Source organism: Malurus melanocephalus, unplaced genomic scaffold (assembly GCF_030028575.1).
Source record: "Malurus melanocephalus ecotype Western Australia unplaced genomic scaffold, MMel_1.1 scaffold_0, whole genome shotgun sequence".
Classification (NCBI taxonomy): Eukaryota; Metazoa; Chordata; class Aves; order Passeriformes; family Maluridae; genus Malurus; species Malurus melanocephalus.
The window spans coordinates 6328389-6344511 of NW_026623232.1; the positions used below are offsets into that span (position 1 = coordinate 6328389).

Here is a 16123-nt window from a genome sequence, read left to right on the forward strand (position 1 = left end):
CCCCTCAGCGGCGCTGCCATCCCCCTCAGCGGCACTGCTGACCCTGGCAACCACGGGGGAGGTCGACGGAGCAGGGCCAGCTTGCTCACTCCTTCTGAAGCCGGGACCTGCCGTGCCTTCGTACCAAATTGCCCTCTACAATTAGAATCATAGAATCAACTAGGTTCGAAAAGACCTCTGAAATAATCGAAAACAGCCAATGACCGAACTTACTGTGTGAACTAGATGTGGGCACTATACGTCCAGTCTTTCCTTCAACACCCCCAGGTATGGTGACACCACCACCACCCCACCACCCCGCCCCGGGCAGTTCATTTCAGTATCTAATCACCCTTTTTGTGAAGAAATTCCTTCTAATTCCAACCTAAACCTGACCTGCACAGCTCAAGATTGTCCTCTTGTCCTGTCACTGGTTGCCTGGGAGAAGAGGGAGAATCCCACCTGCTTACAGCTTCCTTTCAGGTAGTTGTAGGAAGTGATAAGGTCTCCCCTCAGCCATCTTTTTTCCAGCCCATACAATCCCAGCTCCCTCAGCCACTCCTCAAAGGACTTGTGCTCCAGATCTTCACCATTTCTAGAGCCCGAGCCACATGCCCCTTTTCAGAGAGGTAATTTGCTTGCCAATTCCTAAGTTATGATATCTGTACACATTTCTTGTAGCCTCCATAAAAAAGAGCAGGTATGAACCTTGCTTCTGTTACTCGGCAGTTGGGGCTCCTATCAAAGGAAGGCARGATAGTGGCAGATACTCCTTAAACAATAATTACATGTGTCTGTGTGTGTCTCACAGAGGCTCCTCTGGGTAACTGATACCACTTGTATAAAAATGAGTAGCTATGCTGAGCTTTAAACTGCTGTTGATAATGAAACACTACTAAAAGCAATGACAGGACTTCAGCAACCAAAGCATGATWTTCTATTCACCTGAAACAGGGAAGAGCCACTAACCTGGTAGAGGCAACAAAGCCTGCTGCAAGGCCTTCATGGATCACCTTATCATCAGAGTGTTTCTGCTGCAGCCCATCCACAAAAGTTCCAGAGGGGCAAGGGGAGTAGCAGAGTGGGGGTGGATGGGAAAAACTAATGGGAAACTTTGCACCACTTCCCTGCATCCCCACTGTTTTTCTTAGTTTTCCTCTTGGCCATATGCCTGAGCCCAGGCAAAAGGATGTGTAGTGAGTGCATGGTAATTAAGTAGCTGTAGCACTGTTTCTCTTTGGTGGTCTTAAAATGCAATGAAACATCTTCAACTTGACAGAACCATCCTTTTGATCAACTTGCTTTATGATTGCTCCTGCCCATTGATTAGTCTTTAGAAGTGGTCCAAGGGAACAGCAGACTAGAACAGAGAATTGAACCTCTGCAGCACTTGTCCTGTTAAACTTAAAATGGGAYAGGTGAGAAAGAATGACTCCAGCTGCAGGCATCATTCCTCATTTTGACCAGCAAGTGCTTCTTTCAGGACATGTAAATAAAGCCTTTATAGTACGATAAAGCTGATGGGCAAAGCAGCTGTGAGGAGCTATGAAGGGCACTTTTGTCTAGACAATTTAATGAGTATATGGTAACTGAAGAGATGTTTTTAAGTCCTCCAGATTGAAAGCTGAAGTAAAAAAGGAGCTAAGGGATCTCTGCAAATGGAGGTGACACATACTAGTATGAAGAAGTGGAGGGTAAAGTATTCAAACTCTATCTAAGTCCATTCTATGAGCTTGGCTAGTTGCTTATTCCACTCCAATTCTTCAAGCATTCAGTATGATCTCAAGAAAAATATTCCAGCAAGTCACTTTAACAGGCAAAAAATTTCTTGACTGGAACCATCATCACAAGCTGACAACAGAGCACTTTCCTATCCATTTGCAATCAGAATGTCCTGTACGCTGCAAAGGACATTTTGAGTATTTGCCTCTTCTTTGTTCCTAAAACTAACTGCATTCTTGTTTTGTTGGAAGGTCTGTAGTTGAATTTTTCATTTCAAGAYATCCATTTGCCTTAAACAGAAGACAAAGTCCTTGGTTGCATAGTGAAAAGTTTATTTAAATGGTTCCAATATATTATTACAAATCAATCACAACACATCAAATATAAACAATACAAACCAAGTGTAGAAGGAATGCAAGTACACTATAAATATAGCCTTCATATATGTGTCCTTCAAAAAGAGTCCAGTGCCACATTTTGTTAAAATATCCTCTTCTCCATTTAAAACTCACCTCTTGGGAGCACATGAAAAGCAAACAGTTGGCGCTGAGAACTCACTTTTGAAATCACAGGACATCAAAAATATTCACATCACATAGATAAGGACTGACAGACAACCATCATAGTTCACAAGAACATAGGTCTGAAAAAGGTATGACACGATGCTCTCAATCGAAAGCCTGTGCTAATGCTTGGAGCTGTGAGTGGAAAGCAGCCTGCTTCCCTCTGAAGAGAGGAGAGCAGTCATCAGGGCATCCTGGAGGTTGCAGGGAGACCATCTCCAGCTATTTAGAATTTCCAAACACAGCTCCTAAATGTCAAGGTCATTACTTGGCAAGGCCTCCTTAGCTCTGAGCTTTGTGGCTGGCATCCTGCTTCTTGCCCAAGGGATTTGACTCACCAGTCCAGACAGGTTTAAAACAGCTAACCCTCACTGATGGATCAGAAAATTCTTCCTGTCTCCCTTCCCAATAAAGGCTACATTTAATGTATGATGATTCTGAGAAAGCAACATGTAAAATCCAGACTAGAACCTAGAAAAGCCAAGGGGACTCAGATCTGCCATCCACCTGGCCTGATACACCTTCAGCTGCAACAGCACCACAGTTTCAGAATAAGTAGCCAGAGAATTTCTTSAGACAAATGTGGAATATCCCCACAAAAAACTCTCCTCCTTGCAATATACATTTGAACTCTGCTGGTTTATGYACCTTCTGAAATTTTGTTTAGTTGGTATTTACTGCAAATCAACTTATTTAAATAAATGCCTTAGCACTTTGACTCCTGCTAAACTCCTGGCTTCTTTCACRGTCTAATTAGCAATGTATTTAACACAATCAGTTCCCAGTTTTTCCTTCTGCCAGTTGTAAAGTTCTCATTCATCTACATGACATTATCACATCCAACATTCTCCCAGTTATGAGAAAAGGAGAAACAGTCTTTTCTTTCACACTTGTAGAAATAAAAACAATCCAAACAAAAAAAAAAAAAAGTTGTTGATTTGGTCTCTCATCCAGCCTCAATATGCATAAGTRCACACCACTCACAACTCTGGATTTCGACACTTTTTTAAGAGAAATTTATGAATGGCTGTAAGAAACACTCTTCTATGTCTATCTAGTGTTCCTCTGGTCCTTGGGTTTAAGTGTCAGCATATCAAAAGGAGTAGTCCTCTGGTGTTTGYAGATATCTGACAGCAGCATATAAAGGCAAAGAACATACGGCACCAGGAAACTCAAATACTGTTGGTAGTAATGTTACAGCAACAAGGTGGTCTATGAACAGATTATATATCCAAGAACAGCGTATATGGGCTCTCCCTGCCTGACCTTAGCAAGTACCATCCCCTACTCAAATGGGCAGAGAAGTAAGAAGAATCTCCTGTATTAATGACACCTATGGTTCTTATTAAAAACATGCTCTTTGTTCCTAAGGCACCTCGTGAYAAATCCTCTGCAGAGTGGCTTTAGTAGGGGTAGTGAGACAAGAAGAAAGAGTAAAAGCATTGGGGATGAAAATGAACTCATTTAGGGATTCATTTTCTACCCTAATTCCCCACAAGCACGACAAAATCTTTCAGCAACTAGACCTGTAACAAGGTTTACCTCAAACCCACCTCACCAGGTCCAGCACCACAATAACTGACTCAGTGCAGGCCATAGATAGATGGAGGTTACATGCACACACAGGTGCARGGAGACAATCTGACAGGGTACAGCCACAAAGAAAGGCATGTGGCTGCCTTCTAGACTCGGTGCATAGTAACTTGACTTTCTCAGCACCCAAAGTTAGGCAGCTAAGCTCTTCCTCTTGATGCATTCTCATCTTACCTGTTCATGCATTAAGTGGGTCCCAAGCATTAATTTGCTACGAAGCTGTGTCTGACACCAGTAACCTTTCCTGATTACGTGTATTACAGGCCTCCAGAGAGTCTGAGTGAAAGTAATGCGTACCAGTGGTCCTTGATTTAAACAATTTTAACTCTCTGTCCTCAGTAAGACACATACATTTTAAACTCCTGCTGCTACATTACACCTATGTAAAAAAAAACAAAAACAGAGAAGACAATGGAGAGCTTATTACCTTCCCTGACATAAAAAATGTCAAACAGATTAGTATCATTATAATAACTAAACACTTATACAAGGCAATTTTTATACAAGTCTTTGCTATAGGATTGTCATACATCTCTGACCGAATGTGTACATTTCATTTAGATCTAAATAATATTCAAAACAAAATGGAAAACAATTTTTCACAAAAGCAAACCCAAAATGCAAAGAAGCTTCTTCCTCGATTTAGCTTTCTGAATTTCTAGACACAATTTAGAGAGAAAAGAAACACATAATAAAATCTATTTGAAACCTTCCTTCGACAGAAACAAAGAAGAAATTTTCCTTTCCTGAGGATTTAATTTCCCTCTCTGAAGTGCAACTGCATTTTAAATACATTTTTCTTTCTTGACCCAAGGTCTAATTCCAAAGATCTCTATTTAAATAAGAAGGGTTCCATAACTGCCCAAGCCAGCTAGCAGGATTGAATACAAATCCAGGATATAAACTACACTGAAAAAAAGATACATGCAAAATAAGACTATTTCTTTGAAACAACTATGGGTTTGATAGTGAATGGGAATGGCTGCTGTTAACCACTAACCACACAGCCAAGCTCTTTGATTTATCAAAAAATTAATAAAGACTGTGTATCCTTCCAAAAAGAAGTTGTCACTTGGATAATGAATGCTATTTGAATACCTGAGAAACAATATACTTGTATAAGGTGAGAATTAAAGAAAATAAACAAAAAGAGGAATTATCCTGTACAACTGTGAAGCTTTCCTGCAGATGAAATATTCCTAAAATTATCTTGTGTTCATAAGAGATACCAGATATTTCTGGGAAACTTAAGCAGTAAAACAACACACACCAAATGCTTGGTGTGACATAGACAGTGGGCCTGTCTATGGTTATGCTGCATTTGCAGACTGGGCACATACTCATTGGGATGACATTCCACATTCTTTTGGGTTTAAGTCAATGAGACCGGGTAGATGGCCACAGTTCCAAAAGAGTGACCCAAGCCTTATTAAAAGTTRGTCCACACTTCAGAAAGCAAGAACTGAACACTAGGTTTGCCATCTACAGTGCAACTTATCTTAACAAAATCCATTAACTAAGAAAACTGCCACATACTATTCATGTGTCAGCAAGTGATCAGAATTGATTCTAAGGCAGGCCTTATTAACTTTTTAAAACATGGCAAAATATATTTCAAACCTTATTATGAGCACCAGACAGAAGGGGGAAGTAGCTGCAAGCTRGCAACAGGGAGGCCACTGTATAGAGGTTTTAGTGGAGATAACCCRCTAGCCTGCAACAAGCTGTGCAGCTGAGGATCAGTAATTCTGGAATATCTCGTGCCCATACAGGTCAGAGTTCCCTTCAACATAAATAAATCCTAATTAGAAAGTGGAGTAGGTGCCGAATAGTGCATCACACATTAACCACCACATACACACAAGGTTCTGCAAATCTCACAGCAAAGGACCAATCACTCAGTGAGGCAATGCTGACATTGTGGTCAGACTGAGAAGTCTATTCCATCTTCTGTTTAGTGCCTAGGGTTTGGTTATCAGCTTTACAAGGAATTATTTTACTATATTGGTATGAATATGAATTTTGTAAAATATAATGAAAGTGTTAGTGTATTTAGAGTGTTTCTAGAGGTTTCAGTAATTCAGATTTTATTAGCAATGACAATTTCAATAAACTTTTAATGAAATGCTTATTTTACAAAACAGCCCATGAAAAAAAATCTCATTTTCTTAAAACCAGTTATTTAAACACTCCTCTCAGTCTAGAGGCCTAAAGAGCTTGGGTCTTTTTGAGAATTTTTGACATTTTTRTCTGAATGTGAATTATTGCACTTCCTCAGATTTTCCTGCTTCACATCAGCTTTTACAGTGTGTATTGSATGGACAGAGACCGTAATTCTTAAGGCTCCAGATCCTTTTTCCTCCTTCTCATAAGACCCACTGTAGGACCCAGTGGAAAAGAAGCATAGTCCCATCTTCTGACAATTTGGCACTGTTAATTCCAGGAGTGACCTTATTTTCAGAGACTGGCTTGTGTTGTTAAAACATTTCCTAAATAACCTTGCCGTTTTCCTGTCATTGGCACCTTTACTTTCTATCTTATCTGTTTGAATAAAATTATTAGCCTGATCCTCTACTGTAAGATTTCACCTGATGCAGTCTGTTAAGTAATGGAATTAGTGAAACTTGTGACAATTTGGAGTTCACAGATTGACTTAAGCTTGTACCCACTTTTACAAAAACATTTCCATGACAAGCACTGAGTGATGAACAAAAGTATTTTTTCCAAATTAACAACACAAGAGATAATATAAGGAACAACCCAACGAGACCTCCAAGAAAATGTAACTGCTATTTTTTATTTCCTCTAACAGTCCTGCAGAGCTTCACCACTGAGTTTCAGGTCTTCATCAAGTCTTCCCAGAGCCTATGGAACAGACTGAAGAACCCTGGCAGTATTGAGCACACATATATGTGGCTAATCTTATTGCTCTGGGACATGACCAAYTGCTGTATTTTATGTGCAGCCTTTCTTCTGGCATTGGCCCATGGTGTTTTGTGTGTGATCATAAATAATTTTTAAGGTATTTTCCAGTAACTCGGTAAAAAAGGTTCATGGAATCATAGAGTATGATGAGGTGGAAGGGACCCATCATGTATTGAGTCCAGCTCCTGGCCCTGCACAGGACACCCCAAGAATCACACCATGTGCCTGAGAGTGTTATCTTAACACTCCTTGAACTCCGTCAGGTTTGGGGCTGTGACCACTTCCCTGAGGAGCCTGTTTCAGTGCCCAGCCACCCTCTGGGTGAAGAACCTTTTCCTGATATCCAACCTAAACCTCCCCTGACTCAGCTTCATGCCATTTCCTCAAGTCCTGTCACTGGTCATAAGATTCACGAGATCAGTACCTGCCCCTCCACTTCCCCTCACAAGGAAGTTGTAACTGCAATGAGGGTTCCCCTCAGTCTCTTCTTCTCCAGGCTGAACAGACCAAATGACCTCAGCCACTCCTCACACAGCTTTCCCTCCAGGCCCTTCACCCTTCTCATGGCCCTCATTTGGACGCTCTCTAATGGCTYCATAGCTTTACATTATGGCACCCAAAAGTGCTGACRATATTTAAGGTGAGGCTGCCCCAGGTCAGAGCAGAGTGGGACAATCCCCTCCCCGGCCCGGCTGGTGATGCTGTGTCTGCTGCACCCTGGGACAGGGTTGGCCCTCCTGGCTGCTGTGGCACTGCTGACTTACATTCAGCTTGCCATCAACCAGGACCCACAGCTCCCTTTATGCAGCACTGTTCTCCAGCCTCTCATTCCCCAGTCTATACACAACACACCAACTATCAAATGTTGTTAAATTGCTGTTTTATAGCAGCAAACATACTACTGCTTCTCTGTTAGAAGTGTGTGTCTCCATCAGCAATATAGACTGTAGACTGACTACTCCCCCTCTTACCACCTTGACTTCCTAAGTGCACTGGGGAAGTGAATCAGTAAGCAGAGATACTTAAAAGTAAAAACTTTAATATATGGAGCAAATTGCACAGCATTACAATATTCCCTTAACAGGAAATATGCAGCCCTCCTATGAGAGCAAAATCTTTGGCTTTAACTACCCCAAATAATTTTGTCCATTATTTCCTCTCAAGAGAAGGAATGGACCAASTAGAGGTGCTTTACCTGGACAATTAAAAAATAAAACTCAGAACTTTTCTAGTATCACCATGGAAAGTAATTTTGTGTCTCTGCAAAGAGGTATCAAAGTGTAAATACAGCAGTATTCTTAGAAAAGAGAATGATTTCAAGTTAAAAGTATTAAAATAAACAACAGTTACAAATAAACATGTTTTAAAATTCATCTCGGATGGATTAACTTCTCCTTGTTTAACTCAGCCACTACTTAAGCAGAAGACTTTAACTAATACCATCACTAGTCACCAAAATATGCCAAGGARCTTTGTAACAACACCTTTGCAACAGCCACAGCAGCTGACAAACTACATTTCTCTGGGAGCCTTTTCCTTGCTACATATGGTTGCAATACCAGTGAACCAACATGCTACYACTAAGAAGCATTTCCTGTATATTTATTGGTTGTATTCCAACCATTTTGTATTCATTCAGCATAGCAGTAAGTAATGTCTTCTGCTTCAGATCTGGATTACAGAAAAAACTTTTGCTAATCACTGAAGTTTTAATCATCTACATATACCTACAATCAAGATGTAATATCCAATTCTGTAGGAAAGCCTTCTATGGACTATGAGGTGTGCATCCTATGCTCCCAGCCCCAGTTCAAACATGAGCTGTGACTGCCATTTGGGGCTCACCTGTTGTAGCACTGCCACGCCCCTGCAGCACGGACTGCTGGTGACTGCAGTGATGGTAGGTGATGGGGTTACCCCGGCTAAGTGACAAGCCAGCTGTGCTTCTGGATCACTGCAGCTGACAGCTGCCCTCTAGTGATGCAGAGGCAGCAGGAGAGTTGGAAAAGTTATTCACAAAATAGTAACAGATTATTTTCACTTCATTTTGTACCAGCACAATAGATCAGAATCACAACCAGCTGAGCATGACTTCTGAGCAATTGCCAGCTGTGACACGAAGGCCATGCCCAGTGCCTGCATGGAGCAGACCTCCCAAAGTTTTACAGAAAAAGCAGCTGCCTGGGAACAACCAGGCAGTCACAACTACCTTTCTCCCCATGGACAGTGGGGAAGAAGGGGTGAGGAGAAACCAGTTCATGTCCAAAGAAGAGCTGGYAGAATTGTGCCTTGGTTGTGTCACACAGCAGTGCCCATCGGGCGGTACCAGGGCAGGGTGGCAGCCTGCTACGCTCACCATYACCTGCCTGCCATCCCTGCCCCTTCCCTCTTCTTCAGCTAGTGTAATAGACATGAAAGAACAAAGTCTTATTACGGAGCAGAGAGTACGAGTTATCAAATTTCAGCAGGTAGATGCCCTCGCCCGGGTACTCATGGCTGCCCGCCTGTACCTCCCGATGGCTGTTCCTCCGATACACCGGCATGATCTCTCCATAGCGGCTCCGCAGGTAGCTTTTGGAGCCCCTTTCCACATCACCTACAGGGGACAGTCCTGAATGGGACAAAGGAGACAAGTAAGTAGGCCAGAACCAGTCAGACCCCTACATAATCCAGGAAAAGACCAGCAAGCCCAGAACACAACACAGACATGCAGCCATACGGAAGGCTAACTGTGATAGCGTTACCCAAAGTATCTCCTCTGACCTTTCTTCAAATAATTCACACAAAATGCAGTCTTCCTTAATGTGACAAACATCACACTGAGAACCAGTTTCCCTGGGAATACTGATGGCACAGTACTTACCAGCCTGCCAGCCCGGTCTCTTCTCCTTTTAGCTTACCTTTTAGACACCTCACTGCTTTTATACACACAACAGCAGTACTATGATACAGACTTGAAGCAAATGAGAGGCAGGAAAGCTCTTAGCTATTACCTCATTGTGTTTATGTCCTCATTTCATTTCTCCAAGAAGATTCCTCATACAGGAACCTATCCCTGTTTAGAGGGTCTGCAAACACCAACTCCCCAGCTACACTGGTCACACACGCTGAAGCCACAGAACAGGTAACATTGCTGTGTGTTTCCCAAATACAGTGACACAGGGAGCAAACATTTAAAATACAGTCAGAAGGAGCTACTCATGTACTGGGGAAAAAAGAAAAAAAAAAAAAACATTGCTGTGTGTTTCCCAAATACAGTGACACAGGGAGCAAACATTTAAAATACAGTCAGAAGGAGCTACTCATGTACTGGGGAAAAAAGAAAACAAGAAAAAAAACAACCAAGCAAAAAAACCCAACCCAAACCAAACAGAAAAAAAAAAAAACCCATAAAAACCAAATAAACAAACAACAAAATCAAAACACACAAACCAACAAAAAACAAAAAAAATCCTACACCACAAACCAAATCTTTTTGCCTCCACTCACCACCAGAAATTCCTCAGTCTAAAAGTCTAAGAAAAACAGCTAAGTTAAAATTTCAGACTTCAATCCTTTTATCAGCCAGAAGTAGATGAGTGAATTCTCATTTCATTTTTCAATGTGTTCAATTTTGAGAATGCTCTTGGAGAGGTCARGCACTGACTTATGCTGAAGCAGGAAGAACCAAATGCCTTTTTATCACTCTAACCAAGAACCCAAAAGGCTGCAGAGATAGCAAATGAACTGACTAAACAAAATAGATGGAAATTATAGCATCTGACAGACACTCTCAGCGACATGGCAACAAGCAACACAAATTAACCTTTATAAGATCTGCACTAACCTTCAATTTCCTCATCCTCCTCTTCATCCTCCTCATCACTGGATTCACTGACCTGAACAGTAATGGCAGTGCTAGTAACTGTGGTCCAGTCAAAATAGACTCCAAACCCAATGTCATAGTCATCCGTGGCAAACTCCCAGCAAATGCATTTCCCATCAGGATGAGTTGGCACACGGACTGTCACCACCTCGCCTCGCTTCACCACCATCCGGCCATTCTTCTCCTTTCCCATCTTGGCTTTGAATTCCTTCATCTTTTCAGTGGTCCACATAGTGGGTGCAGCCAGAGGGGGAGGTTGAGCTGAAAGAACACATCATAGGCTTACACGATTTTCCRCTGCTGACAAACTGTTATCTGAAARTAGTGAAGCTATTTTTCATAAGGACCCGGCATTGTGGGACCTCCTTCCAGAAGCCCCAGATTGAAATTTTTGCACTCACTAGCCAGGAGCCCAAATTTCCAGCAGGAGTTAGAAGGGTCTCGAGGACAGTCTCTCAGTCTCTGCTCTTCTAGCCAGGGCAGGCACTTAAAAAATGACCCGAACAAGAGTTTTGCCTTCATGACTCACCTTTCCTCTGCTCCCCAAGGAGGTCTGCAGTCTCCAGCTCAGCAGAAAGGATATCCACCGCACCAGTGTGATCTGACTGAATCATGACTATATCCCCTACTCCCTGAGGTACATGGTAGTTGGTTACTCGAACAACAGCTCCCTGCACAAAGCACATAAGAAATATTGTCACATTGAAATATTTCAACCATCCTGGTTAAAAAGTCACTGCCTGGATCGAAACAACTCATTAGTAATTCAGGCATCTTTATGAAACCAAAACAGACCTGTAGAAGCTTCTATTATTAGTGTAAAAGAACTGACTAGCTCTGAGACACCTCTCAGCATTGTTTCCCCACTGCACCAAAGTCATGAACTTTGAAGTGAAATGCTGCATTAGCGTCACAAACTACACTCCCCTTGGCCTTCCCAGAAGTCCCTGGGCAGGCACATTTTTTGCACCTGTATCAGAGTTAATTGTCATTCCTCAACAAAAAAACAGCCTTACAGATTTAGCTGACTTCATCTTCAGACATAAGAAAAATCCATCTACCTTTCTGAAGGACTGGATTTGGTCAGGCAGCTTCTCTTCTAGTTCAGCCACTTTTTGGTCCTCTGGAGTGCCAACTTCTTCCTTCGAATCCTCTGTTGTGCTCACACCCAGGTGCACCCCAGACTGTGACCTTTTGGAGGAAGAGAGCACTACAAATCAGCACATGCCCCCAGGGCACAGCCAGTAGAGGAATCACTGCTCTGGATCTCAAATCAAATGCACTGAAGGAAACAAGCTTCTGTGCTCAGCACCTGCCAGCTGGATAAAGAACCGCTGCCACCCCATGCATGACTATCTTCCATGTGAGCCAGAGGGACAAACTTCAGTGGGACACGCCATATTTACTGTCCTTTAGATGGCAGAAATTCACTGCATGCACCCACAGCATGCTGGCTCACCAACACTGTACTAAGGGCAGACATCAGTACCAACTTTCTGCCCAAGAAAGGACAACTTCTTTTATGCTGCTACTGCATGGCATCTGCATGCTCCATCAGAGAKCAGCTGGATCAATGAAAGAATTCAAAACAATTTTGACAGCCATCCTGAGAACATAATCTATTTAAATGGCCCGTYATGCCTTTCCTATTAGCAATCCCAACAGATACAGGGAGCATCCAGGTGTCTCTCTGCCGTATTCAAACACACTCCACAGATAAGCAAGCCACAAGACACAGAATGGGCAGCACAATAACTAAAGTGAAGAGGTCCAAGTACTGCACTGCAAAAAAAGAAAATGGACATGCTAAAACAAGAAGAAAGCTACATAGCATAAAAAGAATGGGCAAGAAAGGAAACATCTTTAGCATTTATTCTGCTGAGGATGTTCTTCTAAATCATATTGAAAAAAATTGCTGCATGTTGTCTACAGCTGGACTTATAATCCCAAATGAACTCAGAATGATGCYAGAAGAGTGTCCTCTGTAATGCTCTCATTACATATGTGAAACTTACATGAGAAGCAACCTAGTATTAAATAAGAATAGGAGGAGCTGCCCTTTTGAAAATCGAAAACTTGTCACAGCACTAGAAAACCAATGGCAACTGCCTTGCTCTAAAGGATTAGAAACATGAGAACACAGCATTAATGAAATATATATGCATTTCCTCAAATTTCTCYTTTCAGAAATGAGAAGAGTTCTCATTAGCAAGGAAGCAGACTACCAGCATAGTTTGGAATAATTAAATGAAATAAAATATAAACAGCTCAATTCAGACACATTCTGCATACACAGAGACTTGAACAGGGCAAACGTGGTTTTYATTTTCAAATCGTTACTTCTATGGCAGTACAGAATTACCCAAAAATGAAGTCATTTTTGACTCACATTCTCTCAATGGTGTGATTTTCTTTCCTAGCATTGGCATGATGGTCTCTAGGAACAAGTCAAATGAATTGAACAGCAGGTTCACAAAATGGCAGCAGATGGATAAGATAAGAAAGAACACTTGGTGGGAACAATTTTTTAAAGGAAGAATTCTTGGGCTTCTATGCTATCATTTTCCAGTCCATTTGCATTTTATATAAGCAGCTGCATGAACACACCTAGAAAGGCTATTTGGTCATTTTCTMCCATAGGTGCACCCTGCTCAAAAAGCTCTCCATTGACACAGGAGCTTACGGCTTGGGAATTCGTTCCTCCAGATACCACTGATACCCAAGAGTCTCACTGAAAGATTAGGAAGAGCTACACAAGCTTTACAAGCAGACTTACAAAGTTCAGCTGATTTCCTCCTCACTCAACTCTTTTGGACCACATCCATCCTTTTCAAAGGATATCTAAATTAAGACAAATTTAATAGGTAATGCCCACAAGTACTCATCATCTACTTTGGCCATTTTGCTTGTGGTCTGCATTAATCTCTTCAAATAAACTGGATAACATAACAAAAAGATGGAAGAACTCATTTACAGTCAAGAAGGCTGATACAGCTGTTAACAGCATCAAATCAAGATGGCATCAAACTAAGTAGGGCAGCTTGCTGTGGATTTTTCCTGGATTTTTTTCATCTTTTTGATGAAGTTTTGGTTTACCTACTGTAATTAACTTACACATTTCTGAAATTGCATCCTGTGTAACAAATGTATAATGGTAAATGAAACTTCACTGCATAGTATAAGTGCTTGTAACCCATGAAATTACTTGGCCACAAACACCACATGTCCAGCAGGTACCAACAAGCCAAACATCTGATAAGAGAGTTGATCAGCAGCATTAATGGAGTGGCTTAGAAAACAAACAATGAAGAAAAAAGCCAAAACATTGCAAAGAAAGTAGTAAAAGTTGTTTTCTTGTACAGTTTCCACGAGATTTACAGAAAGTGGGCATGCTCACTTATTAAAGTATTCTTCAGACAAGACACAAAAATTTTCCCACTGAAAAAATGTACTAGCTTTTATAATGGGTTACAAAACCTTGCAGGGTTCCTTTCAAGCTGAATAACTCTGTGATTTGAATAGCTAAGCCATGAACTACACTTTACCGACATTAAAACAACCTTAAAGCCTGTAAGAACAGGTGGTCCTGTACTGATTCCAGTATATTACTGTCCCAAAGCTGACAATTCAGTCTCCAGATTCYTCATTTTACCTGCACAGAACAAACTGCAAAACGGAGGAGGTCACAGGAATGAAACAGACTGTCATGCACGTGGGCCACAACACACAAAAAGTATTTTCCTACCTGCTCTGTGAAGTACTGGACTCCAAAAAATCAACTAGCTCATCTTCAGGCTCTGTCTTTTGGGCTGAGTCTTCATTTTCTAATAACAAACAGAATATACGAAGAGAAGGTGAAATAAATATTGGTGTTTACAATACACTGGCAGGAGGAAAAACTGCAGCCAGCACTCAAACGTTGACAAGGTCACGGCTGTAGAACAAAGAGCTGTGCCAACCAGTTTTTCATGTTATGAGCTGTATCTAGCATCTTGTGGAACCAAGATGTTTARTGGGCTCAACCCTAAGAAAGGGAGAACAAAAACCTCTGCGTGTTTTTGGTGTAAAGCCATTCTCAGAAGCAGGGTTCATTCAGGAATCACTAATCCTAGCTTCAGAAGGACAGAACAAGGCCGAATTTCATCATGTAATGCTGAGCTGACAAAGCCCTGGTAAARCAACCATACAGCAGTTCACAAAGGGCACTGACGAGATGGAAATTCCTAGGTCACTGCTAAAAGGACTGTCGATAAAGGGGCTCCTGGKCTTCCCCGAGTCTCCTGAACTCAGGTAAAGCTCCGTCCCCATCCARCTGCGGTACTCGCTCCGCAGCCCTGCTGTCCGATGGCATTAAGGCGGTGARCAGGGCACGGACAAGTTCCAGCTTCTGCAGGTGGCTGATGCCCCTCGGAGCCGCTGGCCGTTCCAAGAGCCAGGCCGGGACGGAGGCAGCTCCAACCCAGCGGCACGCAGCCCACGGCACAGTCCAGCTCCCGGCTACACGGGGCCTCTCTCAGCGGGGAAAGCACAAACCTCCATCAATCCTCGCTCTTCCCACTGCACCGGGAGGAACTCTTGCTGCAGCTCCAGGCGCCCGAGCGGCAGGTGAGCAGCTGAGTCGCGCAGAGACCACAGCCCGCCCGCCCGCTCCGCACAGCGAGCGGCACCGCACCGCCACCCAAGAGAGCTGCCGCCGCGGAAACGCGGCTTCTTCGGCAGAAACGAACAAACCCACCGCGTAAAGAAAACTCTCCCCGAAAGGCCATCCCTAAACACGCGCCCCGGGACTGCCCCTGCCCTGCCCTGCCCGTACCTGCGGGACCGCGGGGCGCGGCGCTGCCGCCCGGGGGCTCGGAGCGGGAGCGGGCGGCGGCGGAGAGCGCGTCCGACATGGACACGGCTCGGCGGGCGGCCGGAAACACCCGAGCGCGGCCGGAGCGGGGCGGCCGGAAACACCCGAGAGGGGGGTACGGAAACACCCGAGCGAGTGCGTGTGAGCCGGGCCGCAGGGAGATGGTGGCGCCTCGGTGCTCATCCCTCAGCCTCCCCCCTCGACAACGCAGCCAATCAACATCTAGTTCTGCGGAGCCGCGGGGCGCGGGCGGCGTTGTAGGCTGACAGCTGGGAGGGAGTGGCGGAAGGGAGAACGGGGCGCACCTTCAGGAAGTGATGGTTGCCAAGGCAACGGGGTCCCGGAAAGACGCGTTGCCGTGGTGGCCTGGGGATGGAGCCAATGGAGGGGCACCGGGATCCCGCGGGGCCGGGGGCGGATAAGGGGTCCTTTCTGACCTGGAGCGCCGACGAGGTGGCTGAGTGGGTGGTGCAGCTCGGCTTTCCCCAGTACGAGGTGCGGGGCTGCCGGTCCGGGCGGGAAACCCCCGCCCTCGGCGCCGCCTGGAGCGGTGGCCGTGAGCTCAGTGTGTGTGTTTGAGTGTGTGCGTGTGTGAGCGGCAGGGTGGGCGACAGTGGCAGAGGG

At 43.7% G+C, this 16123-nt stretch overlaps 1 protein-coding gene across 2 annotated transcripts; it reads right to left on the reverse strand.

Annotated features, from left to right (window-relative positions):
* Positions 1-2021: 2021 nt before the first annotated feature.
* On the reverse strand, positions 2022-15771 carry TMED8 (transmembrane p24 trafficking protein family member 8). 2 transcript variants are annotated; one of them, XM_057379268.1, is made up of 7 exons: positions 15461-15771; positions 14393-14471; positions 11709-11838; positions 11177-11318; positions 10609-10908; positions 9293-9393; positions 2022-4236 (listed from the first exon to the last, which is right to left on the reverse strand). In XM_057379268.1, exons 1-7 carry the CDS (start codon positions 15537-15539, stop codon positions 4231-4233), a joined length of 837 nt encoding a protein of 278 aa, XP_057235251.1. In that variant the 5' UTR covers positions 15540-15771; the 3' UTR covers positions 2022-4230. The 2 variants fall into 2 exon arrangements, with proteins under 2 accessions (XP_057235251.1, XP_057235169.1); XM_057379186.1 differs by having other exon boundaries at positions 2022-9393; positions 15461-15770.
* Positions 15772-16123: the final 352 nt, after the last annotated feature.

Excerpts from the sequence above, each read along its gene's own strand:
- TMED8 (XM_057379186.1), bottom strand. The coding sequence starts at position 15,539 with ATGTCGGACGCGCTCTCCGCCGCCGCCCGCTCCCGCTCCGAGCCCCCG. Across the intron at positions 10,909-11,176 it reads CCTTGGGGAGCAGAGGAAAG|CTCAACCTCCCCCTCTGGCT; the intron begins GTGAGTCATGAA and ends GTGTTCTTTCAG. Across the intron at positions 9,394-10,608 it reads GGAGGATGAGGAAATTGAAG|GACTGTCCCCTGTAGGTGAT; the intron begins GTTAGTGCAGAT and ends TGTCCCATTCAG.